This window comes from Microtus ochrogaster, chromosome 16 (assembly GCF_000317375.1).
Source record: "Microtus ochrogaster isolate Prairie Vole_2 chromosome 16, MicOch1.0, whole genome shotgun sequence".
Taxonomy (NCBI): Eukaryota; Metazoa; Chordata; class Mammalia; order Rodentia; family Cricetidae; genus Microtus; species Microtus ochrogaster.
In genome coordinates, this window is record NC_022018.1 from 52146787 (window position 1) to 52162611 (window position 15825).

General features: G+C 41.5%; 1 protein-coding gene across 3 annotated transcripts in view; it reads right to left on the reverse strand.

Moving 5' to 3' along the window:
- The window catches only part of Ptpdc1 (protein tyrosine phosphatase domain containing 1), a 56809-nt gene that overhangs the window by 40364 nt on the left and 620 nt on the right, over window positions 1–15825 (reverse strand). Inside the window, exon 1 of one of the 3 annotated variants that reach the window (XM_026783036.1) lies at window positions 8610–8672. The exons of the other annotated variants lie outside the window; for them this stretch is intronic. Within the exon in view, the coding sequence (XP_026638837.1) occupies window positions 8610–8666 (57 nt within the window). The 5' untranslated portion in view covers window positions 8667–8672. Of the gene's footprint in view, window positions 1–8609; window positions 8673–15825 lie in introns of those variants that run through there. 3 annotated transcript variants of the gene reach the window in all.

A 15825-nucleotide genomic window follows, 5' to 3' on the forward strand; every position in this document is an offset into this window, starting at 1 on the left:
TTCACTATTATGGACTACACTGTCAGTAGGGTAAGATTCTAGACAATAGTCACAGACGCTCAAGAATGTAAATGAATTTATCCAGGCCACATAAATATTATGGTGCTCAAATGGAAGTGATGGAGGAGGTTCATCTGTCTATTTGTTACTTTCATTAGTTAATAAAGAAACTGCCTTGGCTTTTTGATAGGGCAGGATTTAGATAGGTGGAGTAGACAGAACAGCTGGGGACCTAAGATTCAAACATCGGAGTCTATGCAGGACATTGTCATTCAAACCATCATAGTCCACTCCCTGCCCCACCCCCAGGTTGCTGGCCATATCATAACTTAAAATATATTTAGTCCAACATCAAAAGTCCCCATAATCTTTCATAGTTTCAACACTGCTTAATATCTAAGTCTAAAGTCTCTTCCAAGACCCAAGGCAACTCCTAATTGTAACTCCCATAGAGCTGAGAGTGACCTTGAACTCCTGACCCTCTAGCTTCATCTCCCAAGTACTAGTATCACAAGCATATGCTACCATGCCTAGCGTGTCACTCTATTTCTAAAAACCCTTCAGACAGCCCACCTTAAGATTTAAATCATCCCAAATTACAATATTTCTCAATAGAATCATGGTAAAAATACTCTAGAATACTAGTAATTTACCCTGTTTATTGTCTGTTTTTCCTCTTCTATAATGTAAACTCATAGAAATACATTTTCTGAGGAGGATCTGCTTTGCCAACATCCGAATTTCTAGAACCTACGCTGGAACCTAGCACATAACAAGGACTCAGGATTAGGTGAGTGCAGAGTGAACATCAACCACTACTTGAATCTCCATTTTCCATCTATAAAGCAGGAACTGTAACCATGCCTTACTTGTCTCAGTGACCCTGAAAGCATATAATTGTGTGGCAGAACAATACAAATACAAGATGTTTTATGATGCTTTCCTGAACATATTCAAGTTTCTAATTTCTTGTAAATCTTTCACCTGACAAATTTGTGTTCTAATTCCTCGAGGGACTGGATCTGCTTTCCTCTCAGCTTCAGCCCATATTTCCTCCTTGCTAGGATACCCCCCTAAATGCCAATTACATATTTTACTCATTTCTCCTTATCTTGTAGGGCTGAGTAAAGGTTTACCTAGGTCTGGGTAAGCTCAGGCACTATGAAAACAGCCCTATCTACAGTCCTCAGAGAGGGGGCTGAAGGCCATCTTAAAAAGACAATCTGTCTGGCAGTTTACTACTAACTTCACTGGCTTCTGTGATCTCACACTTTAACTACACCTTAGGGAAGACTGCAAGGCTCCCAGGTGGCAAGTCACACAGCACAGAAAAATAACACTCCAGGAACCCTATTTCACCCTTTAAAGAACGATGCTGCTCAAGTCATCCTCTGCAGACAATACTTCAGGACAAGACAAATGAGGTAAACTGGCAGCCATAGCTGAAGCTGTTCCACACTCCCTTTTTCCTGCTAGTATCTGCACCTGGCAAGTTATCCTCCAGGTCAGAGCCAATCTCAAATTAAGGCACAAACACTTCTAAGATCATCAAGACAGACAACTCCCAGCTCAGCACCCATCAGAATGACCTGGTGGGCTGGGGACTATGGTTCAGCATTTGTCTTACACAGTTTCTAGTATCATAAGTAAAAAGAAACTGGTTAAATGTTATAAAAACCCAATGCTTGCCTCCACCCTCATTTCAGACTCAGAAGGTCAGGAACCGAGAGCCTCTAACTGGCTTCCGTGGTGCTCACATATTCAGAACCACTATAGCAGGCAAGAAGTCTACACATACCTAACAGCAGATTTACATTTAAAGAGTTTGTCACGGAAGACTGCTGCCTGGCTTTCTTCAGCTGTCAACATTAAACATATTTTACAGTTTCTAAGCCAATTCCCATAATATCATGAACTATACTGAGAAGCCCATATCTTCAACTAAATCAGGAAGCTGGCTAATATTTCTGGGTGAGATTTGGGTATTAATGTTCTTACTGAGTTTCTATCTTAAACCAAATTGCCTGAAATTAGGAAATTGCTATCAGGCCAATGTCAATAAAACCAGACTGCTCAAAACATGGGCTACTTTTTGGTCAAGTACCAGATACCATGTCTCTTTGAACATCATTATGTGAATTGCTATCAGGTTCATTATTCAGATATCCCTTCTAATATATTGATATATGACACTATAACACTTAATTATATATCTATATATGCATATCTTCACACACGTTGTGACTTTTAAGCTTTTTTCAATCACCTACTGTTCATCATGAAAAGCTCAACATGGTTTGTTATTTGCTTTTCTTATGACTGCTCATTTCTAGACTAGAAAGGATACAGAGACTTTTTACCCATTTAATTCCTGACGAGGAAATATGTGAAATGCATTTCAAATGACTTAAAATATGTCAGGAATGTGCTCCTAGGGATTTCCAAAATGAGTTAGACCTTCCACAGCAGGACACACAGGACATCTGGTTTAAGCTGAGCTCATTTACCAGCCTTTCCTTCTTCCAGAACAAGGCAAAGGGTTGCAGAAATTTTCAAGAGAATAAGCACACTCTGGGGGCTACAGAGCCTTCTGCTCTTCCCGCTAACCCAAGTTCAGTTCCCTGCTCCATCAGTCGCTCACAACTGCCTGTAGTTACAGTTTCCGAGAATCCAATGCCCTCTTCTGGCTTCCACAGGCACCTGCACACATGTGACAAACTAAAAGACACAGACAGGCTGGCAGGCAGGTACACACGTGCGCGTGCGCGCGCGCACACACACACACACACACACACACGAAGATAAATATAAACCTTTTCTTAAAAGTAAGCACACAGAACAAGGAGCAGGAGTAGGCCAACTATCTTTGCAAGGTAGCTGGAAGACAGAAAGCATATGAACATGAAGGGACAACACATGTCAAGCAGAGGAGTTCAGTCCAGAATGCAACCATGAAGAAGTTACTGACTTATGATTCATAAAAAAAAAAAATGGTACTCAAGCCAGCTGCAGTGGCACATACCTTCAATCCCAGCACTTGGAAGGGCAAGGCAGGCAGATAGTTATGAGTTCAAGGCCAGCCTGGTCTACATATTAACTTCCAAGTCAGGTAGGGCTGCATAGTGTGGCCTTTTCTAAGAGAAAGAAAGAGAGATAGAGAAAGGGAGGGAGGGGGAGAGAGAGAGAGAGAAGAAAGAAAAGGGAAGAAAGAAGGAAGAAAAGAAAAAAGATGAAAGTTAGGGCAATGAAATAGCTCCATGAGTAAAGAAAGATGCTTGCTGCACAGGCCTGGTGGCTGAGTTTGGTCCCAGGAACCCATATAAATGCTGAAACAGAGAACTGACTCCATAAAGTTGTCCTTTGTAGTAATATGAGCAGTGGGGCTGCGTCCCCAGCACCCCGGCCACCTGCTAGCTTATGACCCGAAATAACAACACACAAATTGCATTCTTTTAAACACTGCTTGGCCCTTTAGCTCTAGCCCTTACTGGCTAATTCTGATATCACGATCAACCCATCTCTAATAATCTGTGAGCACAGGTCTTACCGAGAAGCGGCCTTACCGGGAGTTTTTGTCTGCCCGGGAGCAGGGCATGGCGTCTCTCTGAGGCGTCTGCCCCCGAGAGGAGAGCTGTCGAGTCTGAGCTCACTTCCTCTTCCTCCCAGCATTCTGTTCTGTTTACTCCTCCCACCTATGTTTTAACCTATGAGGGCCAAGCAGTTTCTTTATTGCTTAACCAATGAAATCAACAGATTGATATATGATACTCCCACATCAGTCCTCTCATCTCCACATGCACATATGGCACAAGTGCCTGTCCTGCTCACCACTTCACTCATATGTACAGACTCTGAATAATAATTTTTAAAAGATGAAGTCAAAGCTGGGCAGTGATGGTGCATACCTTTAATCCCAGCACTTGGGAGGCAGAGGCAGGTGAACCTCTGAGTTCAAGACCAGCCTGGTCTACAGAGTGAGTTCCAGGACAGCCAGGGCTACCCAGAGAAACCCTACCTCAAAAAAAATCATAAAATAAAAATGAATAAATAAAAGATTAAGTCAAAATGAAATGGAAAGACCACTTTTCAGTGTTGAAAGAAACGGATAGTCAACTAAAAATTTTATACCCAGCCAAACACTCTTTCCGATGTAAAGAAGCAATCTACACACTTTCAGGCTGAAACAAAGCCTGCGAGAAATTTTTGCTGGTAGATCTGATCTGAAAGAAATCGGCTTCTAGGGGATAACAACCAAACATAACAAAATAAAATATAGTAACATGAAACAAAAACTTCACATTGAGACTGGACAAGGCAACCCAACAGGAAGAAAAGAGAGCCAAGAGCAGGCACAAGAATCAAAGACCCACTCTTTCACACGCTCAGGAGTCTCATCACCTTCTGTAAGGCAAAGGACACAGTCAATAAGACAAAATGGCAGCCTACTGAATGGGGAAAATCTTCACCAACCCCACATCAGACAGAGGACTGATCTACAAAATATATAAAGAACTCAGCAATAATCCAATTAAAAATGGGGTGCAGATCTAAACAGAGAATTCTCAACAGAAGACTCTCAAATGGTTGAAAGACACTAAAGGAACTGTTTAACATCCTTAGCCATCAGGGAAACAAAAGTCAAAATGACTCTTAGAAACCATCTTACACCAGTCAGAATGACTAAGATCAAAAACACCAACGACAGCTTGTGCTTGAGAGGATGTGGAGTAAGAGGGACACACCTCCATTGCTGTGGGAGTGCAAACTTGAACAGCTACTTTAGACATCAGTATGATGGTTTCTCAGAAAACTGGGAATCAACCTAGCTCAGGACCCAGCAATACCACTCTTGGGCATATACCCAAAAGATGCTCAATCACACCACATGGACACTTGCTCAATTATGTTCATAGCAGTATTATTTATAGTGGCCAGAACATGGAAACAGATGCCCTTCAACTGAAGACTGGATAAAGAAATTGTGATAATTTACATAATGGAGTACGACTCAGCTGTAAAAAATAAAACAAAACAATAACATCTTGAAATTTGGATGCAAATGGATAGAACTAGGGAAAAAAAACATTTTGAGTGAGATAATCCAGACCCAGAAAGACAAACAGTATGTACTCACTCTAAGTGGATATTAGATATAAAGCAAAGGATAACCAGCCTATAGTCCACAAACCCAGGAAAGCTAGATAACAAGGAGAACCCTAAAGAGAAACATACCTGGGGAGGGGAAATAGACAAGATTTCCTGAGAAAATTAGGAGTGTAGGGGTGGGGGGAGAAGAGAGAGCAGATGGGAGGAGGAAGGGAGAAAGAGAGGAGAAAAGAGAACTTGAGGGACTGGATGGTCAAGATGGGGGAGGACGGAGAGGGAGAACAAGGAAAGAGATGTCTTGATTGAGCGAGCCACAATGGGCTAGCAAGAAATCTGGCACTAGGGAAATTCCCAGGAATCCACAAGGATGACCCCAGCTAAGACCCTAAGCAATAGTGGAGAGAGTGCCCAAACTGGCCTTGCCCTGTAGTCAGACTGATGACTACCTTACCATCATAGAACCTTTCTCCAGCAACTGATGGAAGCAGATGCAGAGACCCACAGAAAAGCCCAAAGTTCAGTCGAAGAAAGGGAGGAGCAATAATACGAGCAAAGGAGTCAAGATCATGATGGGGATACCCAGTGAAACAGCTTACCTGAGCTAGTGGGAACAGCGGGATAACCAGGCCCTCTGAATGTGGGTGACAGTTACATGGCTGGGGTAGACTGTGCAGTCACTGGCAGTGGTACCAGGATTTATCCCTACTGCTTGAAACTGGCTTTTTGAAGTCTATTCTCTTTGGAGGGATACCTTGCTTAGCCTAGATATAGGGGGGGAGGGCACTGGTCCTGCCTCAAAGTATGCTAGACTTTGTTGATTCTCCATGGGAAGCCTTACCCTCTCTGAGGAGTGGATGTGGGGGGTGGGAGGAGGAGTATGGAGAAGATGGAGGGAGTGGGAACTGGGATTGGTATATAAAACGAGAAAAGATTGTGTTTTAAAAAATAATTTAAATTTAAAAACTTTTTAAAAAGTATTGCATGCAATACTCACAGAATACAAGTAAGTTACATTTTTAATCAGACTGATACATAATGACCTGGAAATTTGGTTGTAACAAGTTAAAAGGTAAAATCAAGTTGCAGTATAATGATTTTTTTATCAGGAACATTTAGACAAGTATTTGGTAGTACACCCCATATAGGGGAGGAGAAAAATAAGTCATGATATACCACTAAACATTAGCATGGTAAAAATGAAAAACAAACAAACAAACAAACAAAAGGTCCTGGGCTGTCGACATGGCTTAGCAGACAGAAGCACATGCTGCATAAGCCTGATAACACATCCAATCAGAACTGACGTGTGGAAGGAGACAGACTTCTAGTTGTCCTCTGCCTCTGCATACATGCCATGGTGTGCACGTGTGCACACAGTATAATGACAATATAAAAGTTAAAGTGTACAGCAATAACTCCATCAAACGCTGGCAAATATTGAGAGTAATTGGAACACTCCTTTACTGATGGTGAAATAAAATGAAGAGCGTTCAGCAGTGCCTAACAGAGCTGTGCATGGTCCAGAAACCCTGTTCCCAGCTGATGTGAAAACTCCATCAGCACCTGCCCTGGAGCCGTCACAGCAGCACTACCTATGACGATGCAAAGCCAGGGCAGCCGTGATGTCACATCGTACTAGGAATGCTGTTCTGTGACCAAAATGAAAGAGCTGTTCATCTGAGTAACATGGGTAGATCCTACAAGAGAGCTGTCTCTCATCTCTACATGTGTTCTAGGATTGTGCTAAGTGGAAACTCTAGTCTGAGGAGGCTATGAATACATTTATAGACTTTCTGGAAAAGACAAAAACTATGTGGACAGAAAAGTAGACAGTTTCTGCCAGAGTTTTCAGGACGGAAGCTGAGTTACAACACAGGATTATTTTCAGGACCAGGAAACTATTTTGTCTCTTATAAATCTGTATCATCTACTTATCAAGAACTATGGATTGTCAAAACACAAAGAATATCTACTAATGGTTTTTAAAATCCAAGATTTTTAAGAATTCAACCAAGAAGGGGATGGGTTGCAGCACAGACCTCATGCTACGACAAAGAATTTCCTGCAGTGCTAAAGTAGTACAGAGCCTCAGTAAGGAGACGGTGAGAAAGTCACAAATCCTCTGGAAACAAACGGAAACTGTGAGAGGAAAAGAACTGGCCACACACATGAGGTTGTGCTTCTTATGGAGGTCAAGTTAGCAGTCCTAATATGGTTCATGTACAGTGAGATAGGAAATATCGGTGAAGAAATGTAGCAGCAACAGAGACTATGGACTAGGAAGTTCCAGGTATGATGTGGGAGTATCATATATCAATCTGTTGATTTCATTGGTTAAGCAATAAAGAAACTGCTTGGCCCTCATAGGTTAAAACATAGGTGGGAGGAGTAAACAGAACAGAATGCTGGGAGGAAGAGGAAGTGAGCTCAGACTCGACAGCTCTGCTCGCTGGAGCAGAGACACCATGCTCCTCTCTCCCGGGCAGAGACACGCGATGAAGCTCCGACCCAGGATGGACGTAGGCTAGAATCTTCCCGGTAAGTGCACCTAGCGGTGCGATGCAGATGATTAGAAATGGGCTAAATTAATATGTGAGAATTAGCCTAGAAGAGGCTAGATAGAAATGGGCCAAGCAGTGTTTAAAAGAATGCAATTTGTGTGTTGTTATTTTGGGGCATAAGCTAGCCAGGCGGCCGGGGTGCCAGGGACGCAGCCCCGCTGCTCCTATTACAACACAGGTAAACAGGAAGAAGTGGACTATGTCGGCATTAGTCTGGCCCACTGTGGGGAATTCCTGATAAGCTTAATAGAACAGTCCCGCCTTATTGTAAGGACGTGTCTCAAGGCTCCTCAGTGAATGCCTGAAACCATGCACAGTAACAACTACAGATGCCCACTGCTCTTTTTAATACATACACATTTACTATAGACTACTGTAAAAAAATAGGCAGAATAAAAGATTAGCAATAGCTAATAAAATATAATTTAACGATATGCTGCTAAGTATATTAAGTTAGTTAAGTAGCTGTCTCAAAATGTCTTCTTATACTCAATCTACTATGTGAGATGATACAATGCCTACGTGATTGAATGAAGTGAGGTGAAGGACACAGGAACTGTGGTACACTCGTTAGACTGCTACACAAAGTACGCAAGTATTGCTATATAAGTGAACACAAGCATTGTGACAGCCTATGAATAGTGACTAGGGAGTGGGTAGCATCCACAGCACGGGTACACTGGACAAAGGGATGACTCATGTCCAGGGCAGGAGAGTGGAAGGGTGCAAGACTGCTTATCACTCAGAATGGCATGCAATTTAAAGCTTACAAATATTTTATTTCTGGAATTTTCCACTTCATATTTTCAAACTATGGTTAACTAGATAACTGAAGGCATGGAAAGCAAGACCACAAATAAGAAGCGATCAGTACTATACAGACATCTACATTTATACAAGTTAGTACGTATACATGTATTTTATAACTCTGCAGACAGTTACCTGAAAGCAGTGAAACTGTGATGAGCACATCAGAGCAAACCTGGTTCCTAATACCATTCTCCAACAAAGGGACCCTTGTTGAGATGACTCGTTTTAGGGCTAGAGCAGAGGATGATCCCAGATCATCTTGTAGTGCTACAAAGAAAAGAAGGGCTCAAAACTCTAGCAGACAAGAATGTCAAAGGAACGGAGGCCCAATGAGAGCACTCCTGATGGCTGGGCTGCACAGGCTGGGGACAGAATACAGTGCAACACTGCCATCCCTGGACAGCAACCGCAACCCCTCACACACAGGAATGCAGGCAGGCCACTCTGCACTTTTTCAACTTTAGATAACATAAAATTATGTCATTGTGCAGGCATATTTTTCCAAAGTATGAGAACAGCACATACACAACCACAGATCAAAAGGGGCATACACAAACTAGTACATGTTCAGAGAGAAAAGACCACGATACAGGCACACATACAATTCAATCTTATAAATACTTGATAAATCTTATAAACACTTAATAGGCACCACAAAAATCATGAGTGGAAGTCAGAAGACAAACTCAAGTTCCTTGCCTTCTACCTTGTTTAGACAGTCTTTTGTTTACTGCTAAATTATGCCAGATTAGCCGATCTGTGAGCTACCATGATTTGCTTGTCTCCACCTCCCCTCCTGCTGTAGGAGCACCAAGATTACTAAAGTCCTTTACCTACAAAGTGTTGGGGAATACAATTTTAAGATGTGAGACTTTTGTTTATGCTGCATTTGTTTGACTCTGTAAACTGTGATTCTTTGCCTTAAAACACCTGATGGTCTAATAAAGCGCTGAATGACCAAAAGCAAAGCAGGAGCAAGGATGGTGGGGCTGGCAGCTAGAGAGGATAAACAGAAGGAGAAATCTAAAGAAAGAGGAGCAAGGGAACAAGGAGAGGAGAACATTAGAGGCCAGCCAGCCACGGAGTAAGAGTGAAAGTAAGATATACAGAAGTAAGAAAAGGAAAAAACACAGAAGCAAAAGGTAGACGGGCTAATTTAAGTTAAGAAAAACTGGCTAGAAACAAGCCAAGCTAAGGCTGGGAGACTTTAAGAAAGAATAAGACTCCGAAGGAGTGATTTATTTGGGAGCTGGGTGGTGCCCCCCAAAAAAGTCAAAAGAATAAAAAAATCTCACAACAATAAAGCCATCTCCTCAATCTTTCATCTTAATTCACTCAATAGAAGAATATTTTATCCTGCAATTTGATATCACCTAGAAAAGTTAATTTTCTAAAAGTAAACGTTTAGAAGTCTAAATTTTAATATAGAGAAAAATAGTTCAATTTTATTTTTGTGTTCATTAACTTGAGGAGTTTATCTGTCAAGAAGGTCTACACGATTTAATAATAATCACTAAGAATACAGAATTGGGAGGTATGGGCTAAAAGTAGAATTATCCTTCATATGTTTATACCAATTTAAATCATTATGGGCATTACCCTTTGAAATTCCACAAACTCTAAGTAACATTCTGCTTTCCATAGTTTGAATCCCATAATCATTTGCATCAGATAAGAGAGAAGGCTCTAAATGAGAATACTTTTCCCATGTGCATCAGGAACGAGCCCGGAGAGCACAGAAGCAAGACCCTCCCCTGAGGCCCTTGGCGTCTGTTTTTAAAAAGCTTCTGCACCCAGGAAAACAAATACTGAACTACAGTCGGCGCCTTTGTACAGTCCTTGCCTAGCACAGTCAGGCAGACTAAGATGGTGGTGTGATAGGACTTTTACAAGCTAGACTCTCATGACTGAAACTTACTCAGCTACTGGACAGAAAGACACAGCAGCCATTAATAGTGTTCAATAGGACATAGAGAAGGTAGCATTCAAATAGGCCACTGACTCAAAGAACCAGAAAAAGGAGAAGCGTTCAGGAAATGACAACAGTAATGATAAATTATCTAATTAGGAAATCAGCATATAGGAAACCTCATGTAAGACGAGTTGGGAAAGGTATGTGCTGGTATTTAGTATATGTATTATATTATATTATATTATAGTGCAGAATACTATATTACTAAGGCATACTATTATGCTAAAATATGAAAAATCAATGTACAATAGAAGGTAAACATAAATGTGCACAGGAAAGGGCCTTGTCATGCAGCAGTCCATGCTTTAGCAGCCGGACACAGTCCTCACCTGTGCCCTGCCTGCCTTTTGTCCAGTGAGACCACATCCATGCTGTCTGTACCTCTCTGGCTTCTTCTGTGTGCTGAGGGGCAACAACTGATCCTGAGGTCTGAGCTAACCCTCCTTCCCTGCTACCCCCAGACTGAGGTCACTGAGGACTGAGAACAAGGGCTTGGAGCTGAGCAGCAGCCAGTCTGCTGTAACCATAAACTCAGGCCCAAGACCTGCAATCTGGCCACAGCTGGGGCTGGAAACACCTGAGAGCTGCCAAAGCTTGGAAATGGCAGGTAGGGCCATTTTTCTTCATTTGCGCTGGCTGTGGGGCTTGGCCCTGCCCTATGTTACCTCCTAAGTCATGGTACCTGGTCTGGGACTGAACCCTCAAATGCCAAAGACACTATGGAGGATACCTATATAGAAGCAGGCAGGCTCCCCTACCTTTATCTCCAGAAGGGTGCTGCCTGCTTAAATAATTTAGATGAGGTTCAGACCTGACACCTCAGGGCAGCAGTCAGGATTGCTGTTTTTAACCTGTGAATTTAACTTTTGTGTTTTTTAAGTCACGACTCTGATACAAAGATACTTAATGTTTGAAAAAGCCAGTTCTCCTTTTAAATGTAGATTACTAATTCACACAGATGAAGGAACAACTTGTAGCTTGTAACCAAGCCTGTTGGTTACTATGGAAATGGGGCAGTCTGGCACTACCCCATGCTCAACACCTATGCTTAATAAACCACTCAGGAAATCACACACACACACAAACACACACACACACACACACACACACACACACACACAGAGGAGGGGGAAAAAAAGCTCCTTTCCTTATGTTTCTACATTTTATACGGTATCATTTGTTTAGTTTTATTATTTTGTTAAGATGATTGAAATAATTTATTAAAGTTAGTTTAGTCCCCTTTCTTCAAAAGCTCATGATGGCCTGGATATCTGTAGATATTCAAAGACCATCCATTAGATAGGTTAAAATATTTAGTGGCTGGGAGTATGGCTCACTGACAGAGTACTTGTCTAACAACCCCAGGCCCTGGATTTGGTTCTTAGCGTGGAAGTGTGGTTGAAGAAAATAATAATATATTCTACGTATACACATCCAATTCACATAATGAGAGTGGTAGATTAAAAACTGCAAGAAATCAATGTTTTAGAGTGTGCTCTTGTACTAGGCCCACTAGGCGAGGCCCAGCCCAAATGGTTAGGTTACCAAAAAAAAAAAAAAAAACTTGTAAAGAACCAGTCTTCCAAACAGGAGGTTAACAGCAGCCAATCAGAAGGCATTTGGTTTGTCTGAAATGACATACACAGAAAATCCCAGCTTAAATCTGCAGCTACCTCTAACGACCAATCTGGGTTCCACTCCTTGCTTTTCTTTTTCTACTTATAAAGCCCACCTCTTCCTAGCTTTAGCTATAGGAGCACCTTTTAAATAAACAGGATGCTTCCATTTCAAGAATGTCTAGCAGAACCAACTACATCTGCAAGAACACTCCGGTGCTGACTACACTTCTAAGTCCTTCAGGGACACTGCACTCCGGTGCTGACTACACTTCTAAGTCTTCCTTCAGGGACACTGCCAACAGACTCGCGCTGTCCTGGGACTAGAAAAGTGGAAATGGAACAAAAATTAGTGAAAGAAAAACAGCAGAGGCTTTTGGTCCTGGGTCAGCAGTTTAGGCTTCTGAATTTGTCCTGTGCAGTAACTTATTAACAGGATTCTTCTAGTCCCAGTTCTAGCAACAAAACACTGGAGTCATGTGAGCAAAGAACATACTTATTTACCATGTATCATCAGACTAAAAATATGTCACAAAACATAATACACAGGCTGGCAAGATGGCGCAGTGGTATAAGAGTGGTTGTCCCTGAAGCCTGCTAATCTAAGTTCCACCCCGGGATCCCAGCAGGGAAGGAAAGAAACAACTCCTAGACGCTGTTTTCTAATCTCACACGTGCACCATGATGTGTGGACCCACACTTCTACATACATACCACAATAACAATAACACAGTTTACACATATAATACAGAGTATGTTCTCAATTCTACATATAACACAGATGAAAGAGTGGGTCAGGTGGTAGTAGTACTCAGGAGGCACTTGGGAGGCAAAGGTAGGGGGATTTCTATGAGTTCCAGGCCAGCCTGGTCTACAGAAGGAGTTCCAGAACAGCCAGGGCTACACAGAGAAACCCTGTCTCAAAAAACAAAAACAGGGCTGGAGAGATGGCTCAGAGGTTAAGAGCACTGGTTGCTCTTCCAGAGGTCCTGAGTTCAATTCCCAACAACCACATGGTGGCTCACAACCATCTGTACTGAGATCTGGCGCCCTGTGGGCATACATGGAGGCAGAATGTTGTATACATAATAAATAAATCTTTAAAAAAAAACAAAAAAGAGTGTACAAATACATACCAAAAGATTAAGAATGGGTTATAGATTTTTTTATGCTCTTTTCTGATTACTGATGTTTTCTAAGTTTAACTATGTATTTTATCTTTGAAGAAAAACATCTTATTTACAAAATATGATTATATTATACTTCATACTTAGGAAGCAGTATTGGAAACAAAATAAAATACAGAGCCACAACACAATTTAAAAAAAAAAACAGGCAATTAATCCCTAAAAATCTCTAGAACCAGGTATTAAAAATAAATATAAATAAATAAATAAAACTACCAAGGGCTGGCTTTGCAAAGCTATGAATTGAAATGCAAATTGTTTCCACAAGCAGACAACATCAGAGTCCTTCTTAAATACACAGGAATTTACTATGGAATTCTGTAGTAGGTACACTTACACCATTATCATATCTAGTACGCAGTAAGTACTCAAAATTTCTTGATGAAAGAATGTTCTGAATTTATATATATGTGAGGCAAGTTGGTTGACGGGGATAATGCCCTAATCACAAGGTGGAACAGGTGTGCGCAGAACAATGTTACTTGAACTATAATTAACAGAAATAACTCAGACATTAAAAGATGACATCATTTCCTCCCTGTGATTGTGGGTTTTCTCTTCATCTGTGGTGGTCAGCTCCCCTTGCTATATAAACATTATAGCATTCAGACGGGAAGGCTGGTCTAGAGACTCATGCTTACCCATTTTCAGAAAAATCCAAACCAGAGACGGTGTTTTGTAGCAGCCAGAACCTGGCTGTGTAGACGTACCACTCAGAAAGTCCTTACCTAACATAACTACCATTTTCTGAGATACCATTCACCTGGGTCACAGTGCTCTGAGTACTTGCACAAAGGGTTTGAAATCAGTCTTTCAAACAGTAATCTGCACTCCCAAACTCTCTCTAGCACTCTTCGCAATAGCCTCCCTCCATACTGCTTCCTTTAGAACTGAGGGGGAGGGGCAGAGAACTTTGGACATGGGGGCAGGTTTGGGTTTGGAAAAAGGGTTGAAATGTGCTTTTAAGAGAACAGTGATTTGAAGTTTATCCTCAGAATAATTTTCAATTTGTTTTCCACATTTGGAATTGTGATGTTCAAGTTCATCTCTGAGAATTTTCTAAATTTTTTGGACCTGAATAACTTATGTGGTATGAGAGACATCACTAACAAAGATAAAGCAATATAAAGACCATGACGTCATCTTGTTAGACTGGTGGTCTTATGGGTAAACTGTGGTTTTCAAACTCTTCTTCGTAGGGTCTGTGATTCACAGTGACTTTACAATAAGCACCTTGAGCCTGGTTTTTTGTTTGTTTGTTTGTTTGTTTGTTTTGGTTTTTTGAGACAGGGTTTCTCTGTGGTTTTGGAGCCTGTCCTGGAACTAGCTCTTGTAGACCAGGCTGGTCTTGAACTCACAGAGATCCGCCTGCCTCTGCCTCACGAGTGCTGGGATTAAAGGCGTGTGCCACCACTGCCCGGCTTTTGTTTGTTTTTTGTTGTTTGTTTTTAAAAATATATTGAGTAGGGGGCTGGAGAGATGGCTCAGTGGTTAAGAGCACTGCCTGCTCTTCCAAAGGTCCTGAGTTCAATTCCCAGCAACCACATGGTGGCTCACAACCATCTGTAAAGAGGTCTGGCGCCCTCTTCTGGCCTTCAGAAATACAGACAGAATATTATATACATAATAATACATAATAAATAAATAAATAAAATATATTGAGTAGCACTCAAGGGAGATCATGTAAAAAGTGAGTAAGCAAATTCAAATTGTCAGGATTTTCTTCAAAAGGAGAGCTATTCAACAGTGTTCTACCATAACCCTTGGATTTCATCAATGAAGGATTTTCTTCTGAAGAAACCCATCCTCTTGAAGAGAAAATAGAAGCAGTGCTTGAGATGGGAAATTTGAGTCTCCAGAACACAACCCTGTGAAAGCATTGGGATCGGGTGAGTAGTTAGTTATTGCTAAAATTGACTATGGGTTACCAAGTGGGAATCGTCTATGAGATTTCAGGCAAATTCCATGCTAGTCCTAGGTTTTCAGCAATGCGTGGGTATCCATGCTTTTTAAAAGGTCACAGGTAATTGGCTATAGCCGCACAGGGGATCTAGAAACCACGTGATTCTGGGTGAGCGGTTTGGGGACATACATTAGTGTTTAAATCCTATTTCTTTTAGTTACTAGCTCGGATTGTGGCAAGTCACCCAAGCCTTCCATTCTCTCAGAGAAAAACGAAAATAAAAAACTAGAATGACTTTGTTGTTAAAGATTGTGCTGAGTGCAGGGTGGGGGTGAGGAGTGGGTATACGTGGGTGTCTACATGGACACAAAATTCTAAAATGCCCACGATAATGGCTTCTCAGATTCTTTCAGCTCTAAGTCAATAAATGATAGTTCGTGATCATTAGCATAGACAGCACTTGCGGAATATTTGATCAGCTATGTCCCTAAAGTACTGTTTCTCAATCCCCCTAGCCTACCCTCGGGGCCTTTCTTTATTATATTTTCTTTTCCATTAAAATTTAATACCAAAGGTGCTGTGTATCTATGCTGTGGTCCTCTGAAAGGCCACAAACCCTGGGTTATATAAGATTTCTCTCTCTCTCTCTCTCTCTCTCTCTCTCTCTCTC